The sequence below is a fragment of the Juglans regia genome, chromosome 10 (genome assembly GCF_001411555.2).
Source record: "Juglans regia cultivar Chandler chromosome 10, Walnut 2.0, whole genome shotgun sequence".
In the NCBI taxonomy this organism is placed as follows: Eukaryota; Viridiplantae; Streptophyta; class Magnoliopsida; order Fagales; family Juglandaceae; genus Juglans; species Juglans regia.
Window position 1 is genome coordinate 11,443,313 of NC_049910.1, and position 17,860 is coordinate 11,461,172.

Here is a 17,860-nt window from a genome sequence, read left to right on the forward strand (position 1 = left end):
CCATACTCCATCAATGCCATGAAGGATCCTCGAGTTGTGGCATCGCTGTGCAACATAGCCCCTATCTCCTTCCCTATGAGCAGAATAAAACTCCTTCCTCGCAGCCTTCAAGCAATCCTCCAAGGCTTTGATGAACCACCTTGCCGTGCCTAGCCTCAGTCTAATCTCTTTCACCACCTTTCATCCTTTCTCAGTCAAGAATACAAACCTACCATCCCTTACTACCTCAAAAACCTTAGATTCAATGACAACCTGCTTTGCAGTACCCATAACTCACTAAAATCAAACACTAACTCACCACTACATGCACCAGAAAATCACCAGAAGGAAAAGATAAAAATTTTCTTCATCGGAGTTTTGGTTGTATGGAGAGAAAAAGTTAAGAGAGAGAAAAAGATAAAGTCATAAATTTTTTAAAATGCAACCACAATACTGCTCAGCTATTTAATTTTTTTTGTTTTTTTGATAAGTAACTCAGCTATTTAAATTAGTTACATATCTCTTATCTGGCACTTAGAAGCACTGGTTGGAAATGCCTTTCACCTAGTCTTGATGCATAAATGGTTTCTACGATGCTTTTGCGGCATATCTGGGGCCTGTTCTTATATTCTTTCAAGTTCCTTGTACCATCACTCCTTTTCAAATAAGGTTCATGTTGGTCTTTATACTTATTTTGATGCTCATCAAGAGTATTTCACATTGAATTAGCAGAGTGTATAAACCAATGAGACATATAGCTAATGAATCAATAGCAAAGTTCGCAGGCTATGCTTGGCCATTGAACAAAGCACGGTTGGAACCAAGAATACATCTTTTTTCTTTATTTATTTATTTATTTTTTTTTGGGGGGGGAGTGATCAATATTAAACTAACTAAATATATTTTATTATTTTTATGCTGTTTTTTTTTTTGTTATTTATACTAATATAAAAATGATTCTTCTTGTTATTGTTGTTGTGGTTCTTGGTAATGTTATTGTTGTTGTTATCGTTATTACTATTATTACTAATGTTATTATTGTTATCATCGTCACCGTCATTGTTATTGTTTTGCTATATTTTTGTTGATGTTATTATTGTTATTACATTTAAATTTATGTTTCATTCATTGTTTACTTTAGATGCTGAAAGAAGTTTGTTGACTCTACTGATTTCGTATTTCTTTTCTCTAACAGACATGGTTAAAAATAAAGGGTTCTTGCCTTCGGGGCCTTCAGAGATACCTGTTCAACGAAATCAAATGAAGGAAATTATTTATTCTTTACTTCCAGCTTGCAAAGACCCTGATATTGATTCTGGTATCCCCTTTAAAGCGGATGCAATCATTGCCAATCCCCCAGCATATGGTTAGATCTTGTGACTGTTGTACTTATTGTTCCTTTTGAAGTAGATGAACATTCTTTTCTTCATATGAATAAGCAATAAGAAAGTTTATTAGGAGGAGAATCCTCAGGTAGATAGGGTGAAAACAAGAGGTTCACTTAGGTATTACCATATGAAATTCTGAAGAAATTAAAAAAATAAAATAAAATAAAATAAAATAAGAAGAAAGAAAGAAAGAAGAAAGAAAGAAAGAAAGAAAGGAGAAAAGGGTGTACTTCCTAATGCTGCCTTTCAAGGAAAGAGATCTAAGTGTGATTAACATTCTGTTTTGAATTTAATTCACGAGTAATCTTGATGTAGTTCCCCAATTGTTTTTGACAATGAAGTTTGTCAGTTTTGATTTTGATTAGGGAACTTTTTTTGGGTGAACAGATGAATAAATTTGGCAGGAAAAAGAAAAAAAAAATATTCTGGTTAATTGGTTGTAAAGATAATATTTTCTTTGGAAGCTAAGGACTAAGAAGTATTTCCTTAGCTTCTTGGTAACAGAGAATGAATTTGGTTGGTGAACTTAGTACGAAGTGCTTAGTAAATAAGTGGACGAAACAGGTTCACATTAGTTGGATACATGATATAGCATCTTATAAGTAAGTCAACTATCAAATTTGTTTACTTTAGGCTGTTTGGCTGTAATGAATTTAGATTGTACTACCATGTGTTTGCCATGTTAGTGAGAAAAAAGAGTGAAATATACTTCTATGGTTTTACAAGAAAATACCAGACATGACAATCATATGTGGATAAAGTTGTAGATTTCAAACATTTGGGCTGAATTGCCCGGGAAGACACAGAATTTCCCAATTATTCGACTTTTGAATATTCAGAAGAATTTGAATTTGAAGCCAAGTGGCTTACCCAATGGTTAACCCGATCAATTTAGATTCCATTTCAAAATGATTCACTGAATGTTGTGAATTTTGGAACACAATTATAGACTGTTGGTTTTGCTAAATTTAAGCAAAAACTTGTATTTTCCACCATCAGTGTGGAAACTCATTGTGGTGACACTTGATCATATTCTTGCTTTCCAAATTTTATTGAACTTGAGATTGTATTTCCTTGTTTCATAAACTCCTCGTAACCATTAAATACTTCTTTAGGGCATACCCATGTGGCAGAGGCACTAAAAGTACCGATTCACATATTTTTCACGATGCCATGGACGTAAGTCTTGTCTGGGTAATTGAATATTGAATCTTACTGAATTATGTATTGCTTTGAACTGTTCTCTAGTTTTAAGTATATGTTGTTTTTTTTTTAATGTATTGTGCTACTCATATTGTTGAGTGAAGGATTTTGAACTGCATTCCATACGTTTTACTTTTTTCATACCAGGCCAACTAACGAATTTCCACATCCTTTATCCCGTGTGAAGCAGCAAGCTGGATATAGGGTGAGTCTGTTTGATTTCTTTCTTTTTCGCTGTCATTTTTCTTTCCTGCTTATTTGGTACTGTAGCTTCTCTGCCTCTTCCTCCTCGGGTAAGTTCTTCTAACTTTTGGTTGCATGCTTCAATTTTTTCAGCTGTCATATCAAATTGTTGACTCCTTGATTTGGCTTGGGATTCGGGACATGATCAATGATTTGAGGAAGAAAAAGCTGAAGCTTCGTCCTGTAACATATTTAAGTGGTTCACAAGGCTCTGAGTCTGAGATCCCACATGGATATATATGGAGTCCTCACCTGGTTCCTAAACCAAAAGGTGGTTGCTTTTGATTTCAATCACGTCCTATTGTATGCCTAATTATATTCAAAACAGAACCATCTGCTACAATTTCTCAAAGCACAGAATAGTTCATTCGCCAATCCCATGAAAATTGTGTCACCATGTGGTCCTCAATCCTGTTTTTAAGTGCAAGACTTTCCCTTATTTCCATCTGAAGATTATGTCGGTCAAATGTAGCTACAAGAAGGGTAGCCTTCTATGTTTAATGAAACAGAATTGATCTCAAAAGTTGTTTAGGAATCAGTTGTGGGGTGGATTTGGTGAGTAGAGTGTTCTCTCGTGCTATATGCTTATTTTGTTCTGGTGTTCTCCTCTTGTATCGATCCAGTTAGTAGTTTTTACCAGAATGCATAGAAGATAGCTAAATCAGTTGGCATATGCATTTTCTTCTGATTCAGGCATGTTGCTTCTTTCCTCCATTTTAGTTTGTATATTCTTTTACCTTTTTTTATGTCTTTTCTTTTTCTTTAGGTGAGACTGCATTTATTTTGGTTGAAACAACCTATTGTGCATCAGCCTTGCAAAATGGGCGGTCATGAATTTTGATGCAACATGTAAATTTATGGATGATATTGCTTGCAGATTGGGGACCTAAGGTTGACGTGGTTGGATTCTGTTTCCTAGATCTTGCATCGAACTATGAACCTCCTGAACCTCTTGTAAAATGGCTTGGAGCTGGTGAAAAGCCTATTTACATTGGATTTGGTAGCCTTGTGAGTTTCTATTCTTATTTCTCATATTAATTTATCTGCTCTTGCCCAATGGTGTTCCCGATCTATGGATACTTAAGATTGTTTCCAATGTTTTAGTGGTAGTCTTGGTGCTTGGATTGTCTTGATAAATTGACAATCCATCTTAGGTCATATAACAAATTAATTGAGTCGTTGGATGATTGACTTGTTGAGGACATTAGCAATTTATTGAGAATTTAAAAAAAAAATGAAGATTCTAAACATGTCTAAGGACTAGGAAGCTGGAATAATATTCAAGACGTTGAAGAATCAGATGCACCTTCATTATCTCCATTGTTATGATATAACTAACATTATTGTTATCCTACCATTTTATTTTGTGAAGATTTGTGAAATTTTTGCATGTATTTGAGCTATATATTTCTTTTAAAAGATCAATTGATCAGCAGTTTCTAAAATATATGCTATATATTTTATTTATTAATATATTAATATATTATTGATTACTTAAAAAAAAAAAAAGTTTCTAAAATATATACTAGATCAATAGGTTTAGTGGGTGGATTGGAGTTTGATAACTGATTTTGTAGAAATTGTTTGAGCTTTGGGTTACCTTTGTGGGCATTTAAGTTTGATTGAAAGACACAGAACATCATATGAAGTGGGTGATTGGAGATGATTCTGTCCTAATAGCAGCAGAGTTCATGAAGAGATGATGCTCAAACTGTGTGCGCGCAACATCCATGGCCTTATCAGCCACATCTATGGATTGAGAGTAATGGAGATTACGGCAAGACTGGGCTGTTTTTGTTATCAGCAGGAGCATGAAAATGGGTTAATGAAGTATGAGCATCTCTCTGTTTTTTTTTTCAATAAAGCTGGATAACCATCCATCAGGAGGTTGGCGCAACAATGGGATAGGGTTCAAGTTTTTGTCTTGAGGAGTCTATAATGTTTTTCCAATGAAGGTTGCACCAGTCAAATTAGAAATCTAGTTCTAGTAGGCTCATTAAAGACCAAAGAGTCTATATGAATATGCTTCATTGTATTTAAAGATTCAGACTTTGAATGAAGGAATATATATATTTTTTGATAAGTAATTTGTATAAAGGCTTATGAATTATAAATATTGAAGCAGGTAGGCTTAGTGTGTATATTCTGGAGGATGCCTCTCTCTCAAATATGGTAGTTTTCATTTTATGAGTCTTGAAAGCCCCGTCAGTGTAATTAAAATGTTTTACATGTGAGAATGGATCCCCTTAAAGAAAATTAAATGTTGTCAGCTTGTCATGATATGTATATAACCCTTCTCTTCTTACTGAATTGTGATTTATATTTCTTTTTGATTGAGTAATTGTATCTTCCCCCTTTTCTTCCTTTTTGATGTCAGCCTGTTCAAGAGCCAGAGAAAATGACCCAAACTATTGTGGATGCACTGCAAAGCACTAAACAGAGGGGCATCATTAACAAAGGCTGGGGTGGCCTTGGGAACTGTAAGTTTTAGTTTCATTTTAAAGCGTTGCATGTTTCTTGTATTATTATGACCTCTGTTACTATCTGATCACATCTGTTAGATATGCCATTTTATTTAGCTGTAATTCTTGTTCTTTCCAGTGGCAGAACCAAATGACTCCATTTACTTATTGGACAACTGCCCTCATGATTGGCTATTCTTACGATGCAAGGCTGTGGTGAGAATTAAAATTACTGTTTTCGAGATCTAAATCTCTAGTTATAGAAGCATCCTAGATAATGAAAATGTACCAAATCAGGCCTAGTGACAAGTTTTGACTAGGGGGCCATGGTTAGGCTTGAAAGTTGTCGGCCTGTTCCTTGTGCTATTAGTTTTCAATGTTCTTCTAATATTTAACAGGCATGCTTTTATCATTTTTTCTCTATGCCTTCAGGTGCATCATGGAGGTGCTGGAACTACAGCTGCTGGTCTAAGAGCTGCGGTAATCATAGCTTACTTTATCTATGATGCTTTTGGTTCCATGTAATTGGCTTCTGGCTTATTGTGATCCATGTTTTTGCAATATAGTGCCCTACGACCATTGTACCTTTCTTCGGTGACCAACCCTTCTGGGGAGAGCGGGTACATGCAAGAGGTGTAGGTCCTGCACCCATTCCTGTTGAGGAGTTTACACTTACGAAGTTGGTTGATGCAATAAAGTTTATGGTGGATCCAAAGGTAATTCTGTTTTTTTCTTGAAATGGTAGATACTGTTATCCAAGTTCTTAAAATAACTGCCTTGATTAAAACAACAGTCAGATTCTGTGTTGAATCTGTATTGCCTTGTAGATAGATGTGAATGCAAGTGTGGGTTCTTCTCCTGCCCTCCTCTTTTACCCCTTTTTTTCAGCCTTCAGTTTGATTTTGGGGATGACTTGATACCTGCATGCCTTTAATGTTCTAGAGTACTGACCAAAGGAGGCTTTAATTAGAATTCTGTTGTACCTCAATGTGTTTAAGAGCCTGAAATTTACCTCTAGGTAAAGGTGTTCTAGTAAGCTTAGGATTTTCAATTTGATTTTAAACTTGGGGACTGGCAAGTGACTTCCTTTTGGTTGCAAGTATTTTCCACCTATGTAGAAGCAGAATTAGTTTTGGTGTGTGACAAAAATAGCAAAATTATTCAAATTATCGAGCCTTCCCAACAGGTATACTTCAGTTCCTCGGAAGGTGTCATTAATTTGCAAACCTTTTTGGAACTTTTAAAAAAGTTTATTATGGTCCGTCAAGGTGAATTTAAGAATGTGCGAATTACCTCATGATGAACTTACCTTAGAATCATTCCAGGTGAAATTGCATGCGGTCGAACTTGCAAAGGCCATGGAAAATGAGGATGGTGTGGCTGGAGCAGTGAAAGCCTTCTTTAAACATCTTCCTTGCAAAAAGCCTGATCTCGAGCCAGAACCAGTGACATCTAGTTTTTTCTCTTTAAGTAGATGTTTTGGTTGTTCTTGAAATTGTTGGTGGATGTTGTCAGTCCTTCCATGCATTTCTCCAATTATTTTGTCTTGACGGTGTATATAATAGTATGCCCTGCGTGGTCTCTGCCGAGAAGAGAGAGAGAGAGAGAGAGAGAGGAAACTACTTGGGATTCATGTTCATAAAAGGCCATTCCTACTTCAAGAGTTGTAATTTTCAATCTTTATTCTATTAAAAAATGATTTACTTTTATCAATCTTTATTTATTTAATCTACTTGCATTTTTGCTTTTTGTACCGACTTTGTACGTGAATGATAATATTCTGCTTTAGTAATAATTATTGTTTTTGGTTCTGTTATTGCCGACATTATACTAAAATAGGTTGTCAATTCATTTGTCAAGTTCAAATAGCATAAATCCATCCATATGACATCAAACGTGGGAGAGATTAGTAAGTACCCAAAGCAAACCTGAGAATCATGCAATCAATGTTCAAGTTGTTCTGATGTTTCAGAATCCATGTTTACTTTATGATTGATCTTCAACTTACTCCGGCTTTCATTGCCTCCTGAACACTTCATAACAACCCCATTGGCCTCATAGCTTTAAATGAGTTCGGTACGTGGGATCCTTGGACCCGTTGAACAGGTCTTTATGGGGCATCTTAATATTAATTTTGGTGGCATAGATACTGCCATCTCTTTAGGAACAAATGGGAGAATGGTGGCTTTGTAGCAGGCTGTATACGTTGGGGAAGGAGCAGCACATCTTACCATCTCCAGGTTTGCATGATCACAAGGAAGTCTTGAAGTATCACCATGGCGTCAACCTATAAGAATTTCTATTTGGTTTCATGATCGAGTTGTTGGAATGCATGCTATCTTCTCTTCTTTTCAATGGGATTGAAAGCCTTCAATCTCACAATTAAACGACACCAAACCGTGTATTTGATTTATAGATGAACAAGTAGATCCTACCTTCCTCTTGAATTAAGAGTTGATTAGCCTTCATGTGATCAATCATCAGTAGAATAGATTGAGGAAACTCCAACGATTATATTACCATAAAAAGAAGATGCAAGAAAAGTTCAAGGAATTAAGAGTTGATTAGCATCACCTGCCAATTGTCCGGTGTTTTCAATATGAGTACTTACAGTCTCCATTTGAGGACTGCACATGTAAGTCTAGATAATTTTGTCTTTAAAAACCTTTTTAAATTACAATAATTTTCATTTAATGAAGTATATCAATGGGTCTGCACCTGAGAACTGCAAATAGAATTTCTCTTTCAATATTGAGTTACTTATAATGTTTTTTTTTTCAAAATTTATTTATCTTTTTGTTGGGAGAAGTAGAAGTTCAGATTCATTACCACCCGATATTTAATATTACCACCATCCTCATGACCCTTCGGCAAATTCCCCTCACTGCTCTTCATTACCACCAGTGTGTGAGGCTGAGAGTGAGACAAATTCCTTGTATAAAAAGAAGACCGACGTTTAATACTAGCCGTCTAAAGTATACCAGTGCTGGACAAAGTACAGCAAACAGACAGAAATATGAGGGAGTAGGTGTCGTTCTTGATGAATGAGATTTTTCACAACCGTTGGGAACAAAAACAAAGAGAGATCTTTTTCCACCTTTTATTGGGTGCCACGTATCACGAAAACACATTAGCATCGGGCTGTCTTATATATTGGAGTCGAGTAATGTTAGGTATAAGTCTCAAATAGATAGGTTCTATGAAAATTTTTTGTAAAAAAGTCGGTCTTATAAACAATAATTTTTTAGATGTGTTCTATTTTTTTATAAAGGTTTATCTATTTAGGACTTATACACACCATTTCTCATTGGGTCTCATGCATGGAATGGGTGGAAGGTGACAATTGTATGGGATTGGCGGTGGAGAAAGGAAGACTAGTGGCTGTTAGCCCCATAACCATTTGTACAAAAAAACAGAAAAAAAGAAGAAAGAAAAGCAGAGGAATGCAGGATAAGCAGAAGAGCCATTTTATAAGACCCAGGGCCAGAGTGGTGGGGGGGACTGGACTGGCTTTTAGCTTTAAAGTCATCCAATCCCTCCACATTGGCCATTGCAGATCACAAAAATCTGATAACGTTAGCTTAGCTATTCTGACACTCTCTGACTTCCTTTCCTTTGATTCACCTCCCTCATACTCCAATATCCTTTAGCCACCTCATCAGGGGGGCTTCTTTAAATTTTTGAAGACAACCCACGCTATTGAAGATCATATTCCAAGAATAATAAAAAAAAAAAAAGGCAAAAGCTAGCCGCCTCAATTCAAGTTCAGCACAAGTACTTGGCTTAATTAATAGGACAACATGAGTGTCTTTAGTGCACCTGATTATACAAAGAGGTGTTGTAAATGCTTGCTTTATCTGCCTAATTACACGACATAAATCTGGGAAATGAAACCATAAGAAGAAGCACTGCAAAAGGAAATAAAAGTGCACCCAAAGTGAATGAAACCGCCACTGTCTCACAGAGAGAGAGAGAGAGAGAGAGAGAGAGAGTCCATTTCCCAATCCTTACATCTGTTGCCACCAATCACTATCGTCTCTCGTCTCTCGTCACCTTAGCCTGCAGAAGCATCTTGTAGGGTACCTTAGCCCCACTTTCACTCTCTTATCTCTTCTGTTCCCAAGCCCATACACCTCTCTCTGTCAAGTACTCTATTTAATAATTCGACCTAAACACTCTTCACTCTTCACATTTCCCAACTCTTTTAGAACTTGGCTTCTGAACTCTCTTTTCTACTCTTTTTTGATCAGATCAAACGCCAAAAACTCAAAAGTCAGTACGTTTTCTTCCCTTCTGTTTCTCTTTCCTGCTCTCTACCTCTGCCACTCTGCTCAAGCATTTCTCATACTTTTTTCAACAAGTTTTTCACAGTTATGAAACAGATATATTTCTAAAATCCAATTTGGTTGTCTCATTTGGGTTTGGCTGGTTTATACACGGATTTTTCTTTTGAGCATTTGTTTACTAATGTATCTTTCTAGGTTGTGACAGACATGGAAGATGAAGCAACCCATGTTGGAGGAACTCATGAAGAAGGCACAACATCAAGAGTATTCCCTTGTTTGTTTTGTTCAAGAAAGTTCTTCAGTTCTCAAGCTTTGGGAGGGCATCAAAATGCCCACAAGAAGGAGAGAACGGCTGCAAGAAAGTCCAAAAGGGCTGCTCAAGTAAATGCTCAAGGAAACTTTCCACCATCTTTGCAACCTCCTGTGATATTTGCTCCAACTCATCCCTTAGGAATCTTACATCCTTCCATGTTTATAACTGCACACGCTGCCAATCTTCGCTGTTTTCCTAGTCACCAACCCTCGGATCGTTTTGGATCCAACGGTGCTCCCAGGTTTGAGAATATAGTATACTATGGTGGGAGTTGTCCAAGCAATCAATATGGCTTCGAAAATCAAGAGGATGGACAAAGTTTCTTGAATTGGAGATCAAGAAGCACACGCTGCAACAATGGAGGAGGCTCATCCCTGCAACATTATCTACCAGCAGGGATGATTAATGATTACAGTCTTGGGAATAAGGACATGAAAGATCAAAAGCTTGACCTTTCTCTCCATTTATAGAAAGAACTTTGATGTTTGAATGGATTGGCATCTTTTTTGCATTGTTGGGTTACATCATTTTCTTACTAATAATTAGAGCATCTTCCAGCCTCCATTTTTGGAATGAATTAAATTGTACTATCATGACATCATTGAGTCTAGAAGCATCAGATCAGCTTTCAACATTATATATATATATGCTAGCTGCATTAAGATCATCCCTTTATTAATTGATCAAAATACCCATCCTCAAATGATCCATGCATGCATTTTGGTATTTACTAATGATTGATACGAATAATTACAAGTATATATACATATAATTTGTACTTATTCTAAAGATTGTTATCTGTGAGTGAACTCTCATGTGTGCATGCCATCTAACTTCATATGATCAGAGTCCAACAAAATGGGTATTTTTTGTAAGAAATGATTTGCAGCACAGTAGCTTTATGCACTTCCTTCGCAGAAAGTAAACGGAAATCCAACAACAACATTATTTTTTCAAAGAGAGAGGAGAGATTTTGATTATGCCTGGAACAATCATTGATTCATTTCGGCCCAAAGGCCACAAACCTAGAAAAAAAAAAAACAAATGTTGGGCTTAAAGGTGACATCTGTAATTCACAGAAAATGCTTCTCAAGGTATACATACGCCTCGTTTGTTTTTAAATATAAGATGAAATGAATTAAAATTATAAATTAAATTAAATATTTTTAGAATATATTTTTTAATATTATTTTTTATTTTAAAATTTTAAAAAAATTGATGATCATGCTTGTTTACTGCCCTCGTTACTTTTATGTCTCGGGCTCAATCAGTTGGGCTTGGTGGGTGGGACAGAGATACTTTAGTCGGGTTTTGTTTTTATTTTACATTATATCCTTAATATCATATTTGCTGGATAAACACTTTCAAAAAAACAATAAACACACACACACATATGAGTGGCTCTACAGCTACCGCTCTCAGCTTCGGTTAAAAGTTATTATTTGTTATATTTTTTTTTCACTTTTTTTTATATATATTTTTAAAAAAAATAAAAAAAAAACTCAAAATATTATTAAAAAATAATTTATTAACCATTAAATAAAAATAAAAAATAAAAACTCAGCGATAAAAATAAGTTATAAGAGTAGCATTTTTCTTTGACAAATAAAGAAATGCATGCCTATAAATAACTCCAACTAACATGTCTACGTACGACGTACGTACGTCTCGGACCTTGGTAGACTCGCCTTGCAAAACGATATATCAATTATGTCGCCGCCCAAATTTTTCGGAGAAAAGCCTGTAATCTTGTTTATATATATATATATAAACACCCACATATATGTATATATATATATAGACAATATACCCCTATAATAATTATATATAAATTCGAAACTCTAGTTTTTCTCTGGTTTCGTGATTTTAGGTTCTCGTAAAAGAATCATGGGGGACTGATACAGAGTGTGGATATATAATTGGCTCATCTTTAATTTGGACCTATTATCTATCCATGATTAATGATTAATATAATATTGGAATCTCTGCTTCCTATGATCTTAGACGTACGACGAATATATATCAAAGTTGAAAGACCCTCAAAGCAGATCAATTAGGAAGCTAGCTTTAGCCATTAAGATTATACGTGCACTTCCCCGGCCCCCATGTGAAGTTTTATTAGAAAAAACAATCAGTAGATCAGATGCCAAGTGCAGTGAGATGAGCATGAGATTCCTTTCCCACATGCCATAGACACCAGCCAGAAGATAGCCTACGTGCCGAGAAACATGCTCGCACCTAGCTATCTATCTTCATATCATGCATATAATAATTGATACCCCATATATATATACATACACTAACTACCAAAATAACAAAGCTTGGGAACTGAGAAAAGTAGCATAAAGATTCATAATGCATTGCACGTTACCAATTAGTAGCTAGCTAGGAAATTATGTGACAACGACGACTTATACATACATCATACATGAGAGAGAGAGAGAGAGTCATATATAATTGTGAGTTCATGCATCGATGATTAGCATGCATGCATGCATGATTGTGGGATCATGTGAATGAGGGGAAACGTACGTACACAAAAGAGGGCATGAGGCATATAATCATGATCGATCCATGCATGCTATCTATCTATCTAATTATTATCAGTTCATGATAGAAAACAAACCCGGTCCGTTAATGTTGTAGTAGTAGTAGTGAGTAGTGGTAAACGCATAACATTTTATACAATATTTTTTATAACACATGTTATAAATTAAGAGTATTTTTGTAAAATGATGTTAATTTTATAAGGTATTTTATAAAAATATTCATATTTTTAAAATATTATTATATAAAATGTTGTATAAATTGTTACGTGTTTATCATTTTTTAGTAGTAGAGGGCTGTTTTCATGGTACAATCAATGTCGACAATGGCGGTCCGCCTGTTTAATTTTCCTTTAAAGTCAACGTACGTACGTGTCTTTACATAAATTAATTAGAGCGACCGAAATGGTTTTTCTTCAGTTAATAGATCATGACGTGGATTCTAGCTGGCTACCGGCCGGCCTGCCACCAACAAGCTGATCATATATATATATATATACTAGAGGTGACTAACGTGTAAAGCACGTTTGCCATGTCCGTTAAATTGAAAAAATAAATAAATAATAATTTTTAATATTAAAATAATTAAAATTATTATTTATTCATATTTATTATTTATTATAGAATTTAAATTATATTCAAAATTTAAATTAATTAGATAGTTTTTTTCTATTAAAAATATTCAGTAAAACTTCATCATTTATTTAATGATGATAAAATAATATTTTATAAATTAAAGTTGATTTTAAGTGTATGATATAATATTATTATCTTAAAAATATTCAGTAAAACTTTATCTTTTACTTAATAATAAAAAATTAATATTTTATAAATTAAAGTTAATTTTAAGTTTATGGTAGAATATTTATATTTTAATTATTTTTTTATATTAGTTTAAATCAATATTTAAATTAATGTTTAAATTTCTATTATTAGATCAAATCTAAGAATTTAAAATGAAGGATTGAGATTAATTTTTTAAAAATATTTAATAAAATTTTATCATTTATTTAATTTATTTCAATATTTTTAATTAAATTAATATTTATTTATATATAAATCAGTATTTTAATCTTTTATTGTTAAATCATTTTGAAAATTCCAAAACAATAGTTAGGATTTTAATGGTTATTAATGTGTCGCTGTATATAGGTTAAAAAGTAACTTTTGCATATAATATAATAGGGAAATACTTAATTAATTAGACACAAATAAATTAGATAAAAGTAAACTCACAAGTTGATATGATTTAATTAGGTAGGCTAGATTGTAAAATTACTTTTATTATAAAGTAAATATAACAGATCCAATAAAACCATGCACATCGATTTTTAGATTTATTTTTGTGTATATATATAGCAATTTTCTTCATCATTTTCACACACTATATTTTTTTTTTTGTGGACGAAATACTCCGGCCATTAATACGTTTTAATTTCTTTTCACGCTTTCCTCACTTTCCCCCCCCCCTCTCTCTCTCGTCCCGTACGCGTGACTCCCAGCCGAATCTTCCTCTGCCCAGCCCGACGCCGCCATGCGTCGGTGAGCCTCACCGCCTCTTCCACCGGCACCACCTCACTCCGGCGAGTCCCCCCACACCGATCTCCCTCTCTCACGCTCTTTCTTCCTCTCTCTCGGTTGTGCGCAGCCCCGAATGGGTTTGATGTTGCTGCGCCGCCGTACGCCATCCTCCGGCGCCACCACCTCCACGGTAGCCTCCTCTCCCACCGGCCATCCCCCTCCAGCGAGCTCGGCCTCCATCTCCGTGCCGTTTGCTCCCACGAAATCTACCTCTCTCTTGCACGGGTTCTCCACACCCACGACGGAGATCCACCTCCTCTGGCCACCGCACCACCACCGGGACCTCCTTTTGCCACCGACCATCTCTCGTAGCCGTCCTCATGCCCAGCCGAGCCACCATGGATGCTCACCTTCCCTCACGGACGCCCACTTCCCCTTCGGCCACCTCCACCGTAATTTGTGGTGATTTTTTTTATTTTATGGTATTTTTTTTTGTGATTTTGTGGTGATTTTGTTAATTTGCGGTATTTTTGTGAAGATTTTATGATGATTTTGTGGTTTTACCGTGTATTTTTGTGATGGTTTTGCTGTGATTTTGCATCTGTGGATTTGCTTCGAGGATGCCGAGATGGACGAGATGCGATTTGCTGAAGATTTTACCGTGTTATTACTGTTTGGTGAAGATTTTATGATGATTTTGTGCTTTTATCGTGTATTTTTGTGATGGTTTTGTTGTGATTTTACTTCGATTTTGCATCTGTGGTTTTGCTTCCAGGATGCGATTTGCGGTTTTATTTCGATTTACTTCGGTATATTTTTGAGAGGATGCGATTCGCGTTATGTGATTTTGCCGTGGTTTTGGTTTTGCGTGGTTTTGGTTTTGGACGGCACTATTCACTACTGTTCATCTTATACACACTTTTAAGTAATAGGAAGATATATAACTAATACAACAACAATCAGAGGAGGCCGGAAAAATAGAAGGAATATTGAAAATTAAGCACTAATTCATAGGCTACGACCAGGAATTAATTAGGCCGAGTACTAGAATATATTATATGTATGTACGTACTTAGTCATATTGGTCATGATTCTAATTAATAAAAATAAATTCCTTAAATATTTTAATTTAATTAGAGGTCGTGAACATTAATCATTCATGTATGTCAATTACATGTATGCCATATTTCAATTATTCTTATATTATATTATAGTTATTATCATTAATTTATTTTCGTTGTATTCCGAGTGCATGCATATATATGACAACGTGCGTAGTACTACTTATCACTGCAACAGACGTGATTTTTTGGGACAAAGATTTTCGTCTCAAAAAATTGTGATTTCATCTTAAAATATTTATTGAGATAAAAAAAAAAATTGTCTCAATGTCATTCTAATAACAGTGTCTCAAAAGATATTTTAAGACGAAAATATCAATTTTATTCCAAAAAATATCTTTTAGAACAAACTTGAGTAAAGTCGTTCGATCGCGTTCGAACGAAACATTTTTTTTTAGATGATTGAATTTCATTCCAGAATCACGTTCAAACAATTACGTTCAAATGTCAAATATGTTTGAACGCTTCCTTCGTGAGTGGTCGATCGATATTAGTCATTTCGACCAAATAGGTATAATGAAACGTTCGATCAGACCATGATAGGATCGAAAGATTTGTTATGAAATGACGTTTAAACTTTTATTTCATGTTTGATGATTTCGTTCGAACGGTTGCAAGTACTGTTCGAACATTTAATAACGATTACATTCGAATGTTCTATATCAATGTTTGAATGGTTTTACTTATTTTGTTTGAACGGTTTTTTGTCATTCGATTGGTAACTATTTTATTTTATCATATAAAAAAATCAAATAGACAGACATAATATTTAAAAAAAATACATTACAATTTGTTCAATACCCATAAAAGTAGTCTCATAAGTGCGAACTAAATAAATAAAACAGTAGTACTAGCATTCTTTGTATAGAAATAGATCCCAAAATCTGTACATATAATGTAAATCAGTTGCTTGGAAGCCTGAACTCTTGCATAAGCCTTTGCATTTTGAGTTGCACATCTCTCTTGAACTCTTCTTGTTGTTGTTCTTGTTGTTTCATGCGCATCTCCATGTCTAATTGTTTCGCCACTTGAGCCTCTAACTCATACTGCCTTGTACTCAATTTTTTGATCTTGGAATTCACTTTCTCTAATGCTATAAAGGTGTTAGAGGCATACTCATACGATGAGGAAGAGTTAGAAGATTTTACACAACAACTCAAATCCCTCAAATATCCTTAACATTGACCCAGAATTTGTGTAAAAATTTCATCATCACTTGTTAAAAAATTTTGATCTGACTTAGATTCAGCACGTAAGGCAACCATTTTATCCTACACACGAGAGAAATAATTAATATCGTCACAAATATTCAAATATGTTTAATTAAAACAGATAATAATACTTACATAATTTTCATGGGTATCGGAATGAGTCCACTATCCATTACAATCAGTATGTGATGCAGCATATAATTTTATCAGATCATAATTAGTATCTGACTGTTGATACAAAAGACATTGTTGAAATATAAAATCATTAGAGTACATCCAAATAACAAACTATATACTATAAAAAAAATAGCATTACCAATTTCTTAGAGAGACGATGAAAATATCTTGAGTTTGCATGATTATGAATCTTCAACTTTGATATATTTGTTTTGTTTATAAAATTTTGCTCCTGCATAGAAGTTGTAAATATAAGGAAGCAAAAGTTATAAATAGGACATATAAAAAAAATTCATTTAATTTACCTTATATAATGGATTCTCAACATGTCACAAAGTTTTTCTCAATCGAAAGGTCGGACATCCTGAAAAGGATGTTGGCGTGCATCTTCATTGTCTTCAAACTTATTATAATGCTCATGACACATCGCCTTATATTTATGAAATGCATTCACATAAGCTCATCAACAGTCTTACGCTCATATATTCGACCAAAATTTAGTTCGAAATCACTCTTGAAAAAATATATACACAAATAGATTATTACCAAGAATATTCTAAATTTTACACACATATCAAATAATATTAATATAAATCAATTATTTAAACATTACCAAACAACGATTCTTGATAAGCATTTTCACATCTTGGGGACTTTCTACCATGAACTTGTAGCCAAAAGTGCATAAGTTTGTGTAAGACCACTTACATGCGATGCAAGCCAAGTTACTGGTTATCATTCGCCTCTGATATGTTCTTTAGGAATGTTAACCTTAATCTTACCCACTTTACGATATTTTTCCTTCATCATGCCTCTAGTAGTGCCTCAACCTTGATGAGATTATACTGTTAACCCTATAGAATATGATATCCGTAGTAGAAACGAAGTAAACGATGGTTAGAAACAATGTGATATGTATGAATGACCTTAATTGAAACAAAATGACTATTAGATTTTTACCTTATTCTGTAGAGTCAATCTCTAGCGGTAGTTAGACAGTGAGCTAGGAACAGGTGGAAATGGAATGCGAACTTCTTTAATTTTCAGTAGCATAATTTTGAAACACTAATATATTCATTACATAAAAGATTTGTCATAAAATGTAATGCAAACACAAAACCGGTCAATCATCTGTATCAGCTTCATTTGACCATTTGCCTTCATCATTTGTATATACTTCAGATGACTCAACATTTTACTCAACTGTCACTTTAATAATTTTCGCCTCAATATCTTTCATATGTAATAGAATTATCTCATACTGGCTCAAATCCACAAACAAGTTAAATGCGGGTTGACTCTCTTGGTATGCTTGATCTTGAGTAAAATTATTATTTTCTTCTTCTTCTTCATCTTGTCCCTCCGCCTCAAGGATAAAATCATATATATCTCTTGGAGAAAAGTTTTGTA

General features: G+C 34.5%; 2 protein-coding genes across 5 annotated transcripts in view; both read left to right on the forward strand.

Moving 5' to 3' along the window:
• The window catches only part of LOC108990726 (sterol 3-beta-glucosyltransferase UGT80A2), a 37,858-nt gene extending 30,853 nt beyond the window's left edge, over positions 1–7,005 (forward strand). For all 4 annotated transcript variants that reach the window (XM_018964788.2, XM_035694441.1, XM_018964789.2 and 1 more), the window contains 10 exons: positions 1,175–1,345; positions 2,483–2,546; positions 2,718–2,775; positions 2,907–3,084; positions 3,691–3,821; positions 5,191–5,293; positions 5,415–5,491; positions 5,708–5,755; positions 5,842–5,991; positions 6,601–7,005. In XM_018964788.2, the coding sequence (XP_018820333.2) occupies positions 1,175–1,345; positions 2,483–2,546; positions 2,718–2,775; positions 2,907–3,084; positions 3,691–3,821; positions 5,191–5,293; positions 5,415–5,491; positions 5,708–5,755; positions 5,842–5,991; positions 6,601–6,768 (1,148 nt within the window). In that variant the 3' untranslated portion in view covers positions 6,769–7,005. The remainder of the gene's footprint in view (positions 1–1,174; positions 1,346–2,482; positions 2,547–2,717; positions 2,776–2,906; positions 3,085–3,690; positions 3,822–5,190; positions 5,294–5,414; positions 5,492–5,707; positions 5,756–5,841; positions 5,992–6,600) is intronic.
• Positions 7,006–9,484: 2,479 nt separating this feature from the next.
• On the forward strand, positions 9,485–10,474 carry LOC118349612 (protein LATE FLOWERING-like). The gene is made up of 2 exons (XM_035695063.1): positions 9,485–9,547; positions 9,757–10,474. The coding sequence occupies exon 2, from the start codon at positions 9,769–9,771 to the stop codon at positions 10,342–10,344; it is 576 nt and encodes a 191-aa protein (XP_035550956.1). The 5' UTR covers positions 9,485–9,547; positions 9,757–9,768; the 3' UTR covers positions 10,345–10,474.
• Positions 10,475–17,860: the final 7,386 nt, after the last annotated feature.

Coding starts and splice junctions, on each gene's coding strand:
- LOC118349612 (XM_035695063.1), top strand. CDS start 9,769: ATGGAAGATGAAGCAACCCATGTTGGAGGAACTCATGAAGAAGGCACA.